This window comes from Cydia strobilella, chromosome 9 (genome assembly GCF_947568885.1).
Source record: "Cydia strobilella chromosome 9, ilCydStro3.1, whole genome shotgun sequence".
NCBI lineage: Eukaryota > Metazoa > Arthropoda > Insecta > Lepidoptera > Tortricidae > Cydia > Cydia strobilella.
The window spans coordinates 11531670-11549888 of record NC_086049.1 but is presented as its reverse complement, the minus strand read 5'-3'; the positions used below and the strand labels follow the sequence as shown (position 1 = coordinate 11549888).

The following is an 18219-nucleotide window of genomic DNA, read 5'->3' as shown; positions in this document are numbered from 1 at the left end:
ATAATCCTTTATTCCCGGAAATATCCTATAAAGTACTATAAACAGGCATATCTGTTAAATGGGGTTTTTAAATTTGAGCTTTTACAAGCAAGATTCTTATATAATGAACACACACAGTTACAGTAGGCATGTATTAATTTGTATGATTTGATGATTGTTTAGGTCTTACTTTATTAAATAGGCCTTACTTTTACCTGCATACTTCGCAAAACGTAAACAAGTGGTTCTGGATCGATTTTGTAGTGAGTATTTTTTTATGTTTTTAACTGATAAGTGATACGTGTATCACCTCGAGATACTAAAAGTAGGGTGGTGAATAGGTAGCTTATAGGTAACTCAAAACCTATCCTGTGCTGGCTGTGCTCAGCAATTGGAGCTATGTAAACTGTTGATTGACGCAGTACCTGTTAATGATAATTAGCAATAATCTCTGTATTTTTATAACTGCTATCTTTGTTATTATATGCGGTTGTTATTATTAAAATAGGTAAAAAAAATGGTATTTTTCAGTCGTTCAGTAATCTACGAGAGGGTTTTCTTCGAGACATTGGCAGTTATTATCGGGAATAAACACGAGTTTTTCTTAGAAGACTGAGACTGAATATATGTCTCGGCCTGGTAAACAATACTTACAACTTATAAGCTTTTTTTATTTAATGAAATTATTTTAACTCTATTAATATTTCCCTGTGCTTAAGATACATCACTAGGCAAACGATGCGAAAACTTTCCGCATTAGTTCGAAAACGGACTAACTCTACAAACCAGCAGGTTTCAATCTCAAGCGTGTCTCTTCCTTTATAAAGACAAAATTAAAGAGATACAATATTTTCAATGTTGCCCTTTTGCTTGCCGTGGACGTAAATAGCGTGAACATAAGATTTTGATGGAAAGATGCACCGAGCAATCTCATGGGAACGTATACAACCATCGAGCTCCGGGCAATCCTTGTCATTCGTTCAGGATTATTTCACATTTTTGCTGGATTAAGTTCTATTTTTAAAGTCGAGCTCAAAAACAGTGTTCAATGAAACTAATGGACTAAGAACTTAAGAGTCGGAGCAGAGTTTACAGATTAATAAGGATTAATAGTTGCTTAGGAGCGGCGTGTGTTCAAAAAACACTATAGTTCAAGCATACCTACTTATTGATTAAAATGTCAACTCCATATGATTTTTCATTAAATATTGACACAGATTAGGAGACGCTGATGGTTGTTTCATTCTTTATCCAGAGGCTAAAATCAAACTACCTATATGTGACAAACTCGTATTAATGTCAACATTCTCAACCTATTCAAAATGTTATTTACTTTTTAGTCCACCGAATAAAAATATAAGAGCAGCTAACCATCTTTATTTATAAGTGCGTAGAGCAGATGCTCATAAAAGGAAACGTGAATAAATACATAAGAATGGAGCATATTATGTGAACAATCTGCTAAGCGTATGCGGGTAAGGGCTGCTTTCTCCGATTACAATTTATAATTGTGCTCTCCGGCCGGCACGCGATCGTTAGATAAGCAGGTTTTTTGACAAGACTATTTGAGTTTTACCTACTGAAGAAGGGAAGGATATTTTTCAATTCTAATATGTATCTATGATTTTAAAGTACAAAATGTCAGTTGTAAACCCGGGAGTAAGACGCAGTAAAACTTACGAATATAGGTGTCACAGTGCTCGGGCCTAGCAGCATCTAGTGTTTTTTAAATAAAAATATAACAGAAACCACAAAGTTTCTTAGAAAGTCAATCTTCCCATCTCCATACTCGTTATATTCAGCACTGAATGAAAAATCCACCACAAACTGAATATAAAATTCATAAAAGACACAAACAAAACAAAAACACAGGAGAAATTGGATCCGTTTGTTTATTTGTACGTTCGATAACAAGAGAGTAATCGGCGCGCGAGTTGCGTCACTTAGGGTTGTCGAAAAAATTAATTTAATTACCTAGAGTCAAACAAAGAAAAGTCTGCAGAGATTTTGACAGCACACGCAGTGCAGGTGTTATTTTAAACGTCAAACTTCTATGAAAATATGACGTATAAATAACACTGGCACTGCGTGTGCTGTCAAAATCTCTGCAGACTTTTCTTGGTCTAACTCTACCCAGCTTACCTACTTCATCTTAACATTTTTTCATCAGGGATCGAACGCCGTTATTTTTTTAATACAATCGGTATCTTAATTGTTAATATACATGTAAGTGCATATATTTTTAAATTTTACTTAGCTAATTAGTTAATTTATTTTTATTTTTTATATACTAAGTATCATAAATTTACCAAATAATAATTGTATTGTATTGTATTCATTTAATTCAAGCAACATGGCTCATAAAAGCTTTGAAACATAAAAATCTATTAAAATTAAAATACAAACTTAAAAATTAAAATATGTATTACTAAAATATTAACTTAGTTACTGGAAACATGTCAAAAATAAAAGAATAAAAATTAACTAATAAATAAAACATGATTCATGTAGAATTTCAAATAAACTAACTTTAAATAGAATGTCTTACAAAAATCATAGTCGCGTAAAAATAAGTAACATGTCCCTCATAAATTAATACAGAAAAATGTATAAGAATAATAAAAATACAGGACGATATGTAGATTTTAAGCTGTGTCGTGAAGATTCTCATTTCCTTGCTATAGGTATCTTAGGTTCAAGGCGTATAATATTATGTGAATATCAAAACTAACTGTTCAAATCTTAAATGATAAATTTTATTAATAAAGAGCGCAGGAAGTAAAGGTCTTTAATAATAGGAAAAATGCTATAAAACTCAGGTAAAATCTTCGCGCCCACATTTTTTAAATTTGCCGCCTTTTTCTACTGACAAGATTTGCTTGACCAACTATAGATATAATTTTGATGTCAAAATGTACGTTCGAATATGTATTAATCGTCAGTAGGATGTACCTATTGTTAGACATTTCAGAATACGAGCCAATAATGTGCCAGCCCTAAGCGCGCGCCCACCGGCGCCCGCGCCGCCCGAACCGTGCTCAAAAACGAAACGCGAGACTCCAGCGCACCGTTATTAGGGGGTTCCGTTACGACGTCTTAGATTATTAGCCCATATTTTTTATACAGTCTAGCCTTGCCTTTGTATTTGGCCTTTGCCCAGACAGCACAATTTCTAGGTTATGAAAAAAATCTTAAAATAGTGTTATTTTTTTCTTCGTGACTCCGCTACTTTAAATTGTACTGCGCTGCGTCTTTAATTTAATTGTATTTACAGTAATAAGGTATAAAATACTTAAATATATATAATATATTGCCAATACCTACGTAAAAATGTAATTTGTGCCTTACCCATCATTAGACGTACCGACACTAGTCACAGAAGATGACTATTATACGATATGTGTACACACAGTTGGACCACAACGTGCAAAATCTGACTAAAACCAGTTGTAACCACTTCACTAATTAGAAACTTAGAAACCCAGCCCTTCCATTTAGGCACGGAACCTTAAAAACTAGCCCCGGCGAGAGGTAATTGCGGTACTTTCTCTGCGCGAGAAATCGCCGGCATGCTCCTGCGCATGAGGTCTCTACACACCCAAAAGGGTACATAAGCCATAGACTTTAAAAGATTTACGCCTTTTAGATTAGACCGCCATTAGATTAAGTCCGGGGTGCAGTACCTACTTATTGCTAGTACAATATGTTACATCATCTTCGTGTTTACTAAAATATAGAAAAATATGTCTTAAATGACCATACGTTTCCCAATAACTGTACGAAGTTGGAGCGCGAACGCACCTCAGATATGGAATTAAGATTCTCGCGACAAATAATTGGCACTGTCATGGGAATATGAAAAAAAAAACACTTGAGTTAACGACGGCGGTCGCCGGAAGGGAGATAGATTTGTTATGATTAGGTAAAAATCCGGAAAAAAAATTCTTTTTCAAATCTGATTGACGTTTTTCGGTTTCTTTTTAGTATGATATCTTGTTAATTTATGAATTTTATGATACTATATCATTCATATATTCGCGATCGCAATCTGGCTACAACCCACATAGTACAACATACCATTCCAGTTTACATGGCACTGATTTATAATGTAGCAAATCCCATTGCAATAAGTAGTATATTTATTGCAGCTCCCGGTTTTTGCCACATCAATCATGTCTTGAACCAATAGTTAAGCCCGCGATAATAATCGTATAGGTTGCGCGGACGCAGCGTAAACAAACAAACGAACCAACAATAATAAACAATACACAGGTTGTCGACCGCGACCGGCTGGGAAAGCCTTCGCTTAAGGTGACCACGCTTCTGGGACTTTCTGAGGCTTTTGTATTAAAGTAAACATAAAATCAATGAAATCGGGACGCTTTGTGGAAATATCAATAGAAAAATGTTTCACTTTTCACAGCTTTTGGGCGTATTAGGTGCCTATTAAATAATATAATTCTCATAAGAAGTATTTGTTCCGTGTATGTAGAACAAAACCGAATATTTTTTTCAATAGAGGATATAAAAAGTTTTAAAAAAGATAGAGTGAAGGAGTTTGATGTTTTGTAAATATATTCCTGAAATATTGAAATTTTAAAAATTGTTTACTATCTACATAATTTCTATAAGATTATTAAAATAACAAATAATGGTATCTTTTTATGCATATTTATTTAGCACTAAATCGTGCTGGGATTGTTTGACCTTCAGAACAAACAAATCGATACAGAATTAAAGGCAGGTAGTAATCTTTCAAAACTACTAATGTTTCCGCATACCAAAATATCATAAAACAGACATGTGAAGTTGCGCCCAGATTGTGCAGCTAAATTTAAATATGACCTTGATTTAATAAGCTAATACAATATCTAAGGAAAACAGTCATTGTTAGTTTGATATAAATCTCGTGCTAAATAGTTATTTGATGTTAAATGTTAAGAACTTGGGCACAATAGTACATTATGGTAGGGGAGCTCAAGAGGGGATTTTTGTACTTACTTTACTCGAGCGAGTCAGATTAAGATGTGGGTGATATCTTGCTATTCGTGCTGGAGTCTACCCTTTAGTGGGTAACGGCAAGATATTTGCCGTCAGAGAACTCAGAATATATTTTTTTCTAAATGAACGCGTTGTTAGTTATTATAAAATTTATTTCGCGTCGGAGAATATAATTTTACCAATCTACGAAAAAAAAGGAGAGCGGATAAAAGTTTTTCCTTCTCTTGTAAAATGTTAATTCTTTGGCAAGATCTTACATATTTTGATATTGCCTTCTTTTGAACAAAAATATCTATGAACAAAATTGGTTACGCTTGATTTTGTTGATAATCATAATTCACATAGGTACTTCAAAATTAAAATTAATGCTTATAAACAATAAAATCACTTATTTTATAAAATATGTTAAAAATTGCCTACGATGTTTCAGTCGCACTATGAAAATGGATACTTTATGACATTGATTGATCAACAATAGCAAACATATTGCCGTCTTGTAACTTGGAAATGACAGCAGAAGGAATGAAATGAATAAGTTTCACTTTAAAAAATAATTATCGCTTAAAATTTATAAAACGTAGATAGTAAGTACGTGCTTGCAAACTTTTAAATTATTGCTTAAAAAAAATATTGGTTAAGGGTTAACCACTTTTAGACGTCTATCTTAGTCCGTTAGTTGGGCGGGGGTTGGTGGGCATTTAAAAAAATCGTAGTAGATTGTGGATTTTGTTAGTTTGGTCCACGTAAATGCTATAATTGTGCTAATACTTAATCTGACTTTTAAATTTGCAAATTAAAACTAGAGTATCTACGTCTCCTGATGCCGTAAATAGTCCTAGGCAGATTGAGAAGCCTGGTCGCCCTACAGCCTCGTTTTTGCGCACGCTCGCGACGCCCGCGCAGCCGCGCTCGCACAAAGGGTCCGCCGCAAAAACCCGTTCACACGCGCATTGTCTACCGGCAGGGACACAGGTTGGTTACCGACACCATTATCACGTTATCTCCTTTTCTATAGTTCGACAAGAAATTGTAGAAATTAAAAAGTGGCAATTGTAGTGTCGTTCCGTTTTCTTAGATTGATTTTAAAGGGACGACACTACAGCATTGCCGCTTTTTAATTTCTACAATTTCTTGTCAGGCTGTAACTGTATGCATCTATCACTAAGTTATTGGAAATTGGAATACATATTGATATTGTCTTTGATTTCAAGAATATGTAGCGCTTGCTTTTCACACTAACGAAGCGTGTTCTAGTACAATCCAAAATAACCAGACACACGCGCGTTACACACAGAAACACACACATATCCCAAAAATCAGACACACATAATACTCACACACGCGCGCGTACATACACATAATCATAGTCTCAAATGTTCACTTCTTTCTCTAATTTAAATATTGTTAAAATTATATTATAGAATGTCTAACATTGTAACCACACGCTTGTAATCGGGAAGGAACTGGCTCTTGAGACACAGGGAAACCTACTTTGAGAGCCAGGAACCAATGTTAAGTAATAATTATTTAACAGAAAGTAAGCGATAGACCTAATATATAATTTATATTAAAGCACTCGAAAAGTCGAAACCAGGAAACATGCAAAGGCTGATGTATGTTACAGTGAAACCAGGTATTAAATTGGGAAAATGGATAAACTTCAATAATAGGGATGTTGACATGAATAACGAATTTATAAAAAGTTATGTTTTTACCATAACAGGGAATATTAGAATGCCGAAAATCATATTTTGTAAGTGTTACATCCCAAGTTACATACAAGTTTGAGGATGATGGTAAAGATGAAACTAGTAAACACAGCAGACTTCTAACGGTTCTATAATCTATATATCTTCAGACTCGTGTTCACGAACTGATTTGTGCTCGACTGTGATTCCTTCCTCCGTTTAGTAATCCCTGGATTCGTATTATTTATGTGTGACCCGAGGTCAGACAAAACTGGTTCGTCCGTAGCTACTAGCTACTCGGTAATAATTTGTGAATGTGAAAAGCAGTCTAGCACTCACGCTCAAGCACCTTGTTTGAGCAAACGACTGCACATTACTGTATGAGGTTAGTTGTTACATAACTATAACTATAATACATTATTTTTCCCCTCACTAGCTCGGAAAGTTGTCTTTTATCCTTCAAAACAAGCGGGGAAAAACGCGTTTTATCCACTAGTGGCGAAAGTTATTTGACCTTGGATGGAGCGTGTTTAAGTAGCTTGACAGATAACAAAACGTAGAACGCTCATAATAATGGTTCGTTAGATATCAATTATCATGAAATAAATGGTTTAAGAATCTAATAAAAATACCAAATTTAGCTTTATTTAATGATTTTAAGTCATAAACCTTAAAATTCCATAAGAAACGTTTGTTTTTATAATGATGTTAAATATAATTCTGAACGCAAAAGTTGAGTCGATGCAATTTCAAAACGCATCGTTGACATTTCATACGTCAGAACAGTCAACATTGTCAACAAATTTTTTTACTTAAAAACTTTTCTCACCGACTCGCGTAAAAATACACAACTTCCAGTTTTCTGTTATAAGTAATATCGTAAAAATATGAGTGATTCCAGTGATGAAGATGATATTGCCTGTGGATATTGCACTTTCCTCGCTATAGTGAGGCGAAAAGTTTTGTGTTACACACGGGTGCAAATGTATTTTACTTCCGTGTGTTGAAACACTCGCTACGCTCAGGATTCTACTTCAGAACCACTCGTTTCTCTCGTGGTTCAACTATATAATCCTTTCGCTTGCTCGTGTTTCAATTCCACACTCGGGGGTAAAATACAACTTTGCACCCTTGTATAACAAATAACTATTGCTGACGCCTCCTTAGGTTGTTAACACTGCAATAAGTTAGGTAATCCGATGAACACGTTTTGAATGTAGTCTACCATACTCGTAAAAACACGCCTTAATGCGGATGTTAACAACTTAGAATTACTCCTTCGTCAGTTTGCAATAAAAGTGTGAACTATATTAATGTACATATAAGAAGACACATTGTGCATGGGCACAAAAATGATTAGTAGTGCTTTAGGTCTAATGCGGCTTGATGGCTGACTTTCCAGGCTCTCCAGTGAAGCAGAGATAAACTTGGAGACGTGCGGGAATCAACCGATAGCATCGGTTGTAATTTTGTAAATGTTGTAATCCATATCTCTTCTCCGCTCCGCTGGATTACAATCAATGCTATTAATCCTGCACGTCTCCATCATCATCTCCGTCTCCGCCTCAGTGAAAAGGCAGCCCATAATTTATGGTCACACTGACGAGTCAAATATAGCTCTAAATCATACCTCCAACCTATACCTTGTTAACTTAGTAAATGGGACATGTTCAAATACTCAAATCAACACGACTTCACAAAGGTACCTGCTCGTATTCGTATCGTCGCATACAGATTTCATTAAACTTAAGTAGGTAGTAGTAGGTAGAGTTATTTTAACCGTAACATTATCTATGTTACATAAACACAATTAATTCGATCTTACAATCAAAACAATTCGGGTCGGACACTTCAAACCAAATATTGCAATAGAAAGCAATAACATGCATTAACTCTTACTGCATACTTCTCTATTGTATTGGCATGTAGTGTTACGAAATAGCAATTTTTCGCCTTCGCGTGGGAATCTCCGATAAAATGCTTTCTAATATGCGATTGTTATCAGAATTTGTGTTGTAGTAGACTTTGGCGCGTTATTTATGTTTTACTCGTTCGTTATATAAATTATTTTGTAACTACGCCATCTATTTGCTGTTGTGATATCATTCCATCACGAATCACGACACTATTTTGTGAAGCTAAAAATTACTATTTTTTGTCTCCTGAAAAGTAGCTTAAAAATACATGGCGATTTTTACTCGCACTGACGATATGTATGTTACAAATATTGTGAATATGGTGGTAATCATGAAATATAAGCATTTTTATTATTGCCATATCCGTTTTGTGAGTAAATGTTAAACGTACAATGTATCACATGAGTCATCATACAAAGCCGTTAACCACTATACGAGTTATCGCCCGGGAGGCGATTGGTCATGGAAATCTGTTCCTGGCTCGCGGTCCATTAGGTTTGGCTTAAAATTACTAGGCTTAAAAAAGAGAGAATTAAATTATAGTTGCAAGTGACACGAATCTTGTGACAGCGATGCTGTCAAATGTCACGCGCGCCGGCGCACGTCCCATACACAAACAAAATAATAGAATCAGTATCACGACTACAGTTTGAAATAATAGAAAAATATCAAATATCGAAAGTGACCCACCAGTGATTTAGGGTTAAAATTAAAAGAAGCAGGCAGCACGTCAATCTTTTTAAAGTTTAAATACTGAGTTGGTTTAACACTTTTCTCCGTGCCCGATGTCGTACTACAACGATTAAATGATATTTTTTATGGTCTCTTGCGACCCGTGACCCGGGATATTCGTTCCTAATAACTCTCATTTAAATCTTTGTTGGGTCATTGCTTTATGTTTCGTACATGAGAAACATTTCGTTGCATCTAAATTCGCATACATATCGTTATAGTTATAGCCCGTGGATATTCAATGTGATATTGCATCAATAAAATTGTGGGGTAATATTTGGAGACCTTTACGATGATAATAGGTAATTAATGCCGCATGGAAAATTCCTAAATAAAAGAAGGACAGACATAGGGCTCCATTATAGGCGATGTCACATTTTTTAATAAAGATAAAGAGCACAAATGTACCTATATATTACGTTACTCTTTTTTGGGGGTCATCACTGGCATGAGTATCATTGGTTCGATAAAATTTGAAGAACAAGTGTAAAGGGGGAAAGTGTCACTTACCGTGCTGGCGGGATGTGCGGGCAGCAGCAGCAGCTGCGGCGGTCGCTTGCGCACGCCGCGCGCTCGGCGCCCGCGCGTGGGCACCACTGGTGCCACGGGCGCCGCGGGTGCCACAGCCGGTGCCTGCCGACCTAACCAGTGCGACACTAGCTTCTCCTTGCTGTTGGCGCTGCCGAACTCGGGGGATTCGACCTGCTAAAAAGTAATATACAGGATTATTAAGCAAATAATTTTTTGAATGGCAAAATTTCCAAAGTCCTGTCAAATGGGCTCTATAGGTTGTTGTACATATATTATGTACTTTTATAACAGGCTTGAAATCACGCCCATAGAATAAATAATTTGCTTTTCAGCCAGAATTCTTACTCTGGATATAAATCGGCCAATCTACGCTACGAAACTATAATATGTTCATGTAAACGTAGCGCAGCTAAACTTTGGTGGAAACGCAGGAAAACAACCTTTCCATAGGCGTAGGCGTTGTATTGTAAATTGTAACGTAAATAATATTGATATTTTTGTTGATTTTAAATTTCAACCTTTTGTGGCTCTTGTTACTCAATTGTACATTTCGATGCTAGTGCGGAAAGTATGTCATTACTTCACGAGTACCGAGATATCTTGCCACGAGCCGTAGGCGAGTGGCAAGACTCGGGACGAGTGAAGAATGACATATCCGCACGTGTATCGAACGACGTTTTTTAATACAGTTGCGAAAAAATAAGAAAAGCAACAAGGAATGGAATTTTAAACTTTTATATTATTAATTCTGTGACACTGATATCATTGACATTGACATTATGAAGAGGTGTTTTTCTAGCTTTTATTCGACCAGAATAGATTTTGTTATTATTATTGAACCCACTTCAATGAAAGTTTTTTTTTCAAGTGCATGTTCTATAAGACAGAAACAATTGTAAATATTAAAACATTGTACTATTATTACCTAAATATCGTTATTTACGATTATTTGTGTATCGTATATTTTTTTTAAAACAATATCGAATGTTGCCTTTGTAAACTTAAAACATTCTTGCAGTAAGAAAATACGCCTCTTCTTTGACAGGCGTTCCGTTCCATTCAGACAACTTATTAAGAACGGTTTTTCAACATTAAAAAATAAACGTGTTATAATACTTATAATGATGAAGAGGTAAGTAATAAAATATATAATATGCATATTTTTCGTATTCTTACATTAACAGTAGGTTTTTATGTTGATTACGACGTTTTAAGGAAACTAATATTAACACTCATCAATAAGTAGTCATGAATTGGAACAAGTTAAAATTTAAAAAAATTGGAAAAGTAAAAAGCACTAGTTCGCGAAACTTTCCGCACGCTATACAGCCACGAAAAGTAGCACTTTTTGAGCAACTGTATTAAAAAAATTGTATCCGACTCGAAGCCTAAATTACCTTTTTCTTCTTCAACGACTCTCCTTGCAGCTTGCTCTCCAACTCCTTGCACAGTTCATGTCCCTTCTCCCTCTCCCTCTCTCTATCTCCTTTCTCTTTCTTCTCGTCCACATGCACCACGAAAGGCTTGAAGCCCGGATCGAACTGGTTGTGGTCGTAGGCCTGCTTGGGCCGGAAACAGGGGCACACACGCTTGGACAAGTGGTAGATGCTGACGATGCAGACGAGGCAGTGGACGGAGGCGATGATAAGAACCGCGATGTTCGTGAGGACGGGCGTCCATGCTTCCATTTCATCCTGGGGACAAAAGGGGAATTCAGTTGGGTCATATGTCGAAGTCCCGACTTAATGGAAGTATGTTTAGCTGTACAGCAGCTCTGCAAGTCTGCACTGTCATACTAGGTATAAGTAAAAACAACGAAGTCCTTAGGTCATATTATGATTGTTGGATAAATTATATGGTGTTTTGGTGTTACGTTTCAGAAAATAGATGAAGACTAATTAAGACGTTTTCTTACGAATAATTATCTATATCATAACAAAACCTCTCGCGTCCTGCCAGAGAGATTTCCGTCGGCACATTTATGTAATGATCTCAAATAGTATAATCAGAAACATGCTAACCACTGCCATCGTACAGGATGGAAAGCTCGTCTTCGTTTCTCATTTACTCTAATTATTATTAGCAACATGCAGACTTGGAAATTATGGTACTGCGATTTCCACGCTAATAATTGGTAACTGAGCAAAATCTGACTGTCAATATCATGTGTATATCACATATTGGTGGTGCTACTGCGCCAAATTCGTTTTCGGCATAACCTCTTTTGCATAAAAACTAAGGTGACTTCTGGTTTCTGGCCACCGAGACAGGACACTGACATAGTGACAAACTGACAACTGACTTCACAAATAAATTAATTATCGCAAGCTACACAGCGAAACGCGAAACCACATATATTATATTGATCTTCATCATTTTCATTCGGTTCGAAGGAACAAAATGATGAAGATTGTCGTAAAGACAAAGTTTTAAGGATTGAACTGGATAATCACGGGAGCTGGAGCCGATACTGCGGTGTGTCAAAGTCTAGTCTAAATATAAATTTTGTACTCGCAGCTGACTTACCCCGTTAGTCCGTAGTCCTCGTCTATTATTCCAAAACTTAATCTTCTAAGCGGATGTTTAATATTCTTCGATATGCGGCGGCGATGCGTTGATAGTTGATATAGGTAAAGGTTAGCGGAATCAATATAATATACGTGCAGGTTTCGCTGCGTAGCTTGCGATAATTAATTTATTTGTGAAGTCAGTTGTCAGTTTGCCAATATGTCAGTGTCCTGTCTCGGCTCGGTGGCCAGAAGTCACCTTAGAGTTTTTATGTAAAAGAGGTTATGTCGAAAAGGAATTTGGCGCAGTAGCGCCAGCACATATATTAATTAATTGTATTTCATTAAGAAAAAACTCTTTAAATATAAATTATAAGTTAAGTAATTAAAGTGCATAAATAAATTACACCCTCCTACAGTTCGTCGTCAATAGAACTTGAAAATAATGTAAACTAACCATTTTACCTTCATTACTTCTTCGTAATCTCGCTCTTAAAAAGGACAACCACGACCTTATCGACAGTCTATATACTTAAATTAATAATTTTGGTTAATTTTATTGCTTGTAAAAATTGACATGTAAAAGTGCCCCTGTTTTATTTTATTGCATTTATTTATTTAAGAAACAAACAGTCTTTTATAGTTATACATAACACTGGAAATTTTCTTAAAGCTAGACTTATAGTTTCCTTAATGAAAATATTTTAACATCATGTTTAATAAAGTTTCTACATAGTAAAACAGAGCTATTTGTGCAAACAAGAACAAAAACAATAACAACAATAATGAAAAAAAAAATGCGAGAGTATCAGGGTGTTAACAATACTAAAAACTGAATACTAAAAAGGTTTTGTTATTCTTATTACTTATTAACGTTCAATACTGAGATTTTTTCCTAATAGCGCCAAATTAATGATTTGGGTTATTACACTGCATAGATAGTGTTTTAAATCTATTAAGTTTCTCGCAGGAAATATCGAGATTCAGAAATTTTTCGTTGTACAACCTGCATGCCCTTCTAACAAAACTATTTTTCGCGTAAGCAGTCCGACTACGGGGGATGTAAAAGAGGCTGTTGTGGCCTATTTGCTGAATAAATGTTTGATGTTTGAAATATTTTATTTATATAATTTTTAGTTAAATTAAATGTTAATTATTAATATTTCAGGGAAAATACCTTCGTAAAAATGTTAGGTTATATATCAAACGCTAACAAAATCTGTCATATTTGTTTACATTATTTGTAAGTTTTACTGACGACGACTTTACTAACCTAGCTTAACACAAATAGAGTCACTGCTTCATTTTAGTCTCCAGCAGTTTCCAAGACAATTGTTTTAACCCGTCATTTACTAAAGAGCAATTTACAACTTTTAAACTGATTTGTAGGTGTCAGAACTGACTTCTAACCAGCCTGGGATTGTAATAAAATAAAAACATGACGGAGATCTGACGGAATTTCTGTTTTATTTATTACGATTCTCTGTGCTTGACCGCATGATTGCTTTTTTATCAATTCCTTGTTTTAGATCACATAATTACAGTAACCTGAACAGGCAGGCTTAGAATAACTGTTCGCAATACGTGCAAAACAAAACCTAAATTACTACTATGACATGACTATGACTATCTCGAAATGTCAATTACGTTTTATGTGTGTACTTCATTTGTGCCAGACACAATTTTAGATGTAGACTATAGGTACTCACTGCATTTCGTAGTTATCAGTTCGGTGTACGTTTATTAAACTAACGATATTATCCTGCGCTCAAACAATATTTAAGAACTGCAATAAAACAGTAAGAGCGTGAAAAGGCTGAGAGATACTTGCATTAGTTTGATTTGCATTTCTAGAAAGTTTTAGGCCAACATTGGTAGGTAGTTTAGTTACCCGCTTACTCAATTTTAATGTTTACAAACAAAGCTGTGCCATGGATGAGAAAATGTTAACAGTGCCTCCTCTGTAGTATTTTATGGTTCGTAACTAAATAATTTCCCAATTGAAGAGGTTTTAACGACAGCTCGTAACGTAATATGCCATCACTGAAGACTCATAATTTTTTTTTATGGATAAAGAGAAAATTATATAGAAAAAATCTTGATGCTGTAGATACATAATGTCATAATAGAATAGGAAGTATTATGAGTAAACCTTGAACCCTGGTTTGTGTTTGTTCAGACTGTATATTTTTATTTTTAACATATCTAAATATGCCTCCATTAGGCCAATTTTGAGTTTAAAACCTTAACCAGATTTGTAATTGTTATGATACGACCTTTACACGACTCACAGTACACTCTCTCACATAAAAGCTTGTAGATGTAGCATATCAATATCGAACTATAATATACATGTATTTTTATATCTGAATATGCCACCTACACACAGGCCAATTCAAGTTTTAGTTATTCGTTCTGTTTCCGACATGATATTGATCTATCAGTGTCAAAAGTGATGTTTTTGATTGAAGACATGTCACTTTTGACACTGACAGATCAGTATCACATCGGTAACAGATCGAATAACTAAAACTCGAATTAGCCTGTTAGTTAAGTCGACCGGATGCGCACACGCAGGTCAAGGCGCCGCGCCGCGGTGACCGATCATCGCCGCGTGAAGTAATACCGCCAGCACGATTATCATGACATCGGGTAAAGAGTTATCTTAATAATTATCTGTAATCGCCTGTGAACGTGAAGACGAACATAATTGTTTATGGTGATGTAACAGTCGTATACTTACATTCATAATTGTAAAAAAATATTTTAGAGTTGGTACGTGAAAGATACGATCTCTAGCGAGGAAATAAATTGACATTGTCCCTGCAGGCAACCTAACGTTTTTTTATTTTTTATTAGAAAAAGGTAAGCATTTGACCGCAATCTCACCTGATGATAAGTGCTGATGCAGTCTAGGATATAACATGCTTACCTAAAAGATGTCTATTCACTCTCGATTTAAAAAGATCCAAGTTTTAGTGGATTGGGAACACATTTACAGGAAGTGAATTCCACTCCTTAGCCGTTCGCATGATAAAGCTGGATGCATAGCGTTTAGTACGAATCAGTGGCAGAGTAACGACGTAAGGGCGAAACGCAAGCCCGGTGGCAGAACGGAGATGGGGGGACTAGATTCTTTGATTGAATTATCAGCTATTGCGTGTGTTTCTTTACTCTTCTCTTTGAGTGTTCTCTTCGAATGTTTTAAAACATTTAGTAGTCTGGTTTTCTGATATAATTCAGCTTCAACTAATTATTGGCCCAATTCAAACAAGGCTTATAAGATGACACAGCGATACGATACCGATCTGTGAGTGTCAAAATTGACATTTCTTTAACCAAAAACGTCACTTTTGACACTGACAGATCGGTATCGTATCGCCGTGACATCTTATAAGCATTGTTCGAATTAGGTCGTACGTCGCTTTGTTAGAAATAAGTCGTAAGGTTGTAACACGTCTAGAGTTAGACCAAGAAAAGTCTGCAACGATTTTGATAGCATACGCAGTGCAAGTGTTATTTATACGTCATAATTTCAAAGAAGATCTTGCACTGCGTGTGCTATAAAACATAAAAATAAAGAAAACAGCTAGTCTCTGGATTTTATAATGAAAAACTAGATAATATCTAACTTTGAAAGCAAATGCTATCATATAATCATAGATGTCAATGTCATGTCAAAAACTGCAGTCAGATAATTTTCCGTAAATATTTATTTATTGAATTCAAATGAGATTTTAACAGTTTATTGTGTGCATATTTTCATAAAAGAACGTCATGGATAGCAACGTTTCGATCTTCAGTGATTCTTTAAAGTACTACAGCTATTAGTGGTTATATGGTGGCGATGAATGGTGTCATCATCATCAATCACTATTGAGTGATTTGTGGTTCGTAATTACGGAGTGCAGTATGGTCTAGTATTGATATGGTGATAGCTCCGAGGAAGATAGCTTCCACCAGGTACAATGTTGTTCCATCAGAAGTACAAAAAGAAAAACAAAGCATGGACGACAGATTTCAATGCAATTACGATAATGATATCATAGCATTTGCGAAGATACTGTGGTTTCATCTACAATTATGGTTCGTAATTACGGAGTGCAGTATGGTCTAGTTGATATGGTGACAGTTCCGAGGAAGATAGCTTCCACCTGGTGCAATGTTATTCCATCAGAAGTACAAAAAGAAAAACAAAGCATGGACGACAGATTTTAATGCAAATAAAATAATGATATCATAGCATTTGCGAAGATACTGTGATCTACAATTATGGTGTTTCCCCTCTAGTGGTAATACACCGCATTAACATACTACCTTGCTTTTTGCATGCAACCGCGTAAGTTGACTAACCAGACTGTTTCCCAGCCGCGCTTCATCATACATGAATGACGCTTATTGTGTACAGTGACTGCCGTGTGTTTTTATTATCGTTAATAATAATTATAATTTTAGGTATCTACTATATTTACAATAACTTTTATATGCCACCTGTACAAAACCTTTTAAATGCCGCCCCTAACCCGACGCCTGCACCAATCCCGACCGATTGCCCTTACTGCCCCCAAAGCCGCCAATTTAAGGGACAAAAAGGTCTGAACATCCACATCAGCCGTGTCCACGCTGACTTGGCCATCGAGAACAGGCCGTCTGTATGTCCCAATCCCAACTTGATAGTAAACCCCGTAGGAGCAACGATCTCGGCAACTACCCCTGATCCAACTTCAAAATTAGAAGATTTACCTGCCCTAAAAGCTAATGTGCGTGTACTGAAACATATACCCAAGGGAGCCAGGAACCTTGCCGCTGGTAAGCTTTGCGATATAATAGGCAACTGTTTACGTACAAACTGTGTTGAAGATTGGTTTTCCTTTCTCTCATTTTCATTCTCAGCCCTAAGAGTACCTGAGAGCGAGGGAAGCAAATCTTTGACAACCAAAGTAAAGGAAAATATCGTCACTATCAACAGTATCAACAGTTCAATCAATTCAATCATATATTTCCCTGAATGCATAAACCATAAATTACGCCCGAAATACAGAACTATTGAAACTAAAGTCCATGACGGTGATTTCAGGGGCGCAGTCCGTATACTTCTGTCCGACTCTGCACTAGCCCCTTCAAATGAGGCCACACTTACCACACTACATGAAAAGCATCCCTCACCCTCAAGACAACTTCATTTACCTCCTGAACCAAACCGTAATAGCGCCTTTCTATCGGTGACCGTAGCTGACGTATCCAAAGCGCTGAACTCTTTCTATAATGGCTCCGCAGTTGGATTAGACGGTTTGCGCCCACAACATCTCAAAGAACTCACTTCACAATCTGCGGGTAATAATGGAATTAGATTATTAGAGTCCTTAACCGACATGTGCAATTTCTTATTAAAGGGTATGCTTAACCTCCAAGTAAGGCCCTACCTATATGGCGCAAATTTATGTGCGTTATTAAAGAAGGATGGTGGCATAAGGCCCATAGCGGTGGGTACTGTTATCCGACGTCTCACTGCCAAATTGTGCTGTTACGCTGTCAGGGATGATATATCAAAATACCTGCAGCCAAAGCAGATTGGATTTGGGACAGCTAGAGGTTGTGAGGCAGCAATTCATGCCACTCGGTCTTTTGTTTTAAAAAATGAAAACACAGACAACGCACTCATCAAAATTGACCTTAAAAACGCATTCAACTGTGTCGAAAGAGACAGCATATTAAAGGAGGTCCTCGACCTGGCACCACGTCTCTACCCTTTTTTATATCAGTGCTATTCTGATGCCACTAATCTTTACTTTAAAGATAATACAGTGTTGTCCCAAATCGGAGCCCAACAGGGCGATCCTTTAGGGCCTCTGCTCTTTTGCTTGG

General features: G+C 36.2%; 1 protein-coding gene across 2 annotated transcripts in view; it reads right to left on the bottom strand.

Annotated features, from left to right (window-relative positions):
• LOC134744300 (uncharacterized) overlaps positions 1 to 18219 on the bottom strand; it is an 85215-nt gene that overhangs the window by 43156 nt on the left and 23840 nt on the right. The window contains exons 3-4 of one of the 2 annotated variants that reach the window (XM_063678073.1): positions 11245 to 11541; positions 9827 to 10018 (exon numbers count right to left, since the gene is read on the bottom strand). In XM_063678073.1, the coding sequence (XP_063534143.1) occupies positions 9827 to 10018; positions 11245 to 11541 (489 nt within the window). Of the gene's footprint in view, positions 1 to 9826; positions 10022 to 11244; positions 11542 to 18219 lie in introns of both variants that reach the window. The other variant, XM_063678072.1, reaches the window with a different exon arrangement.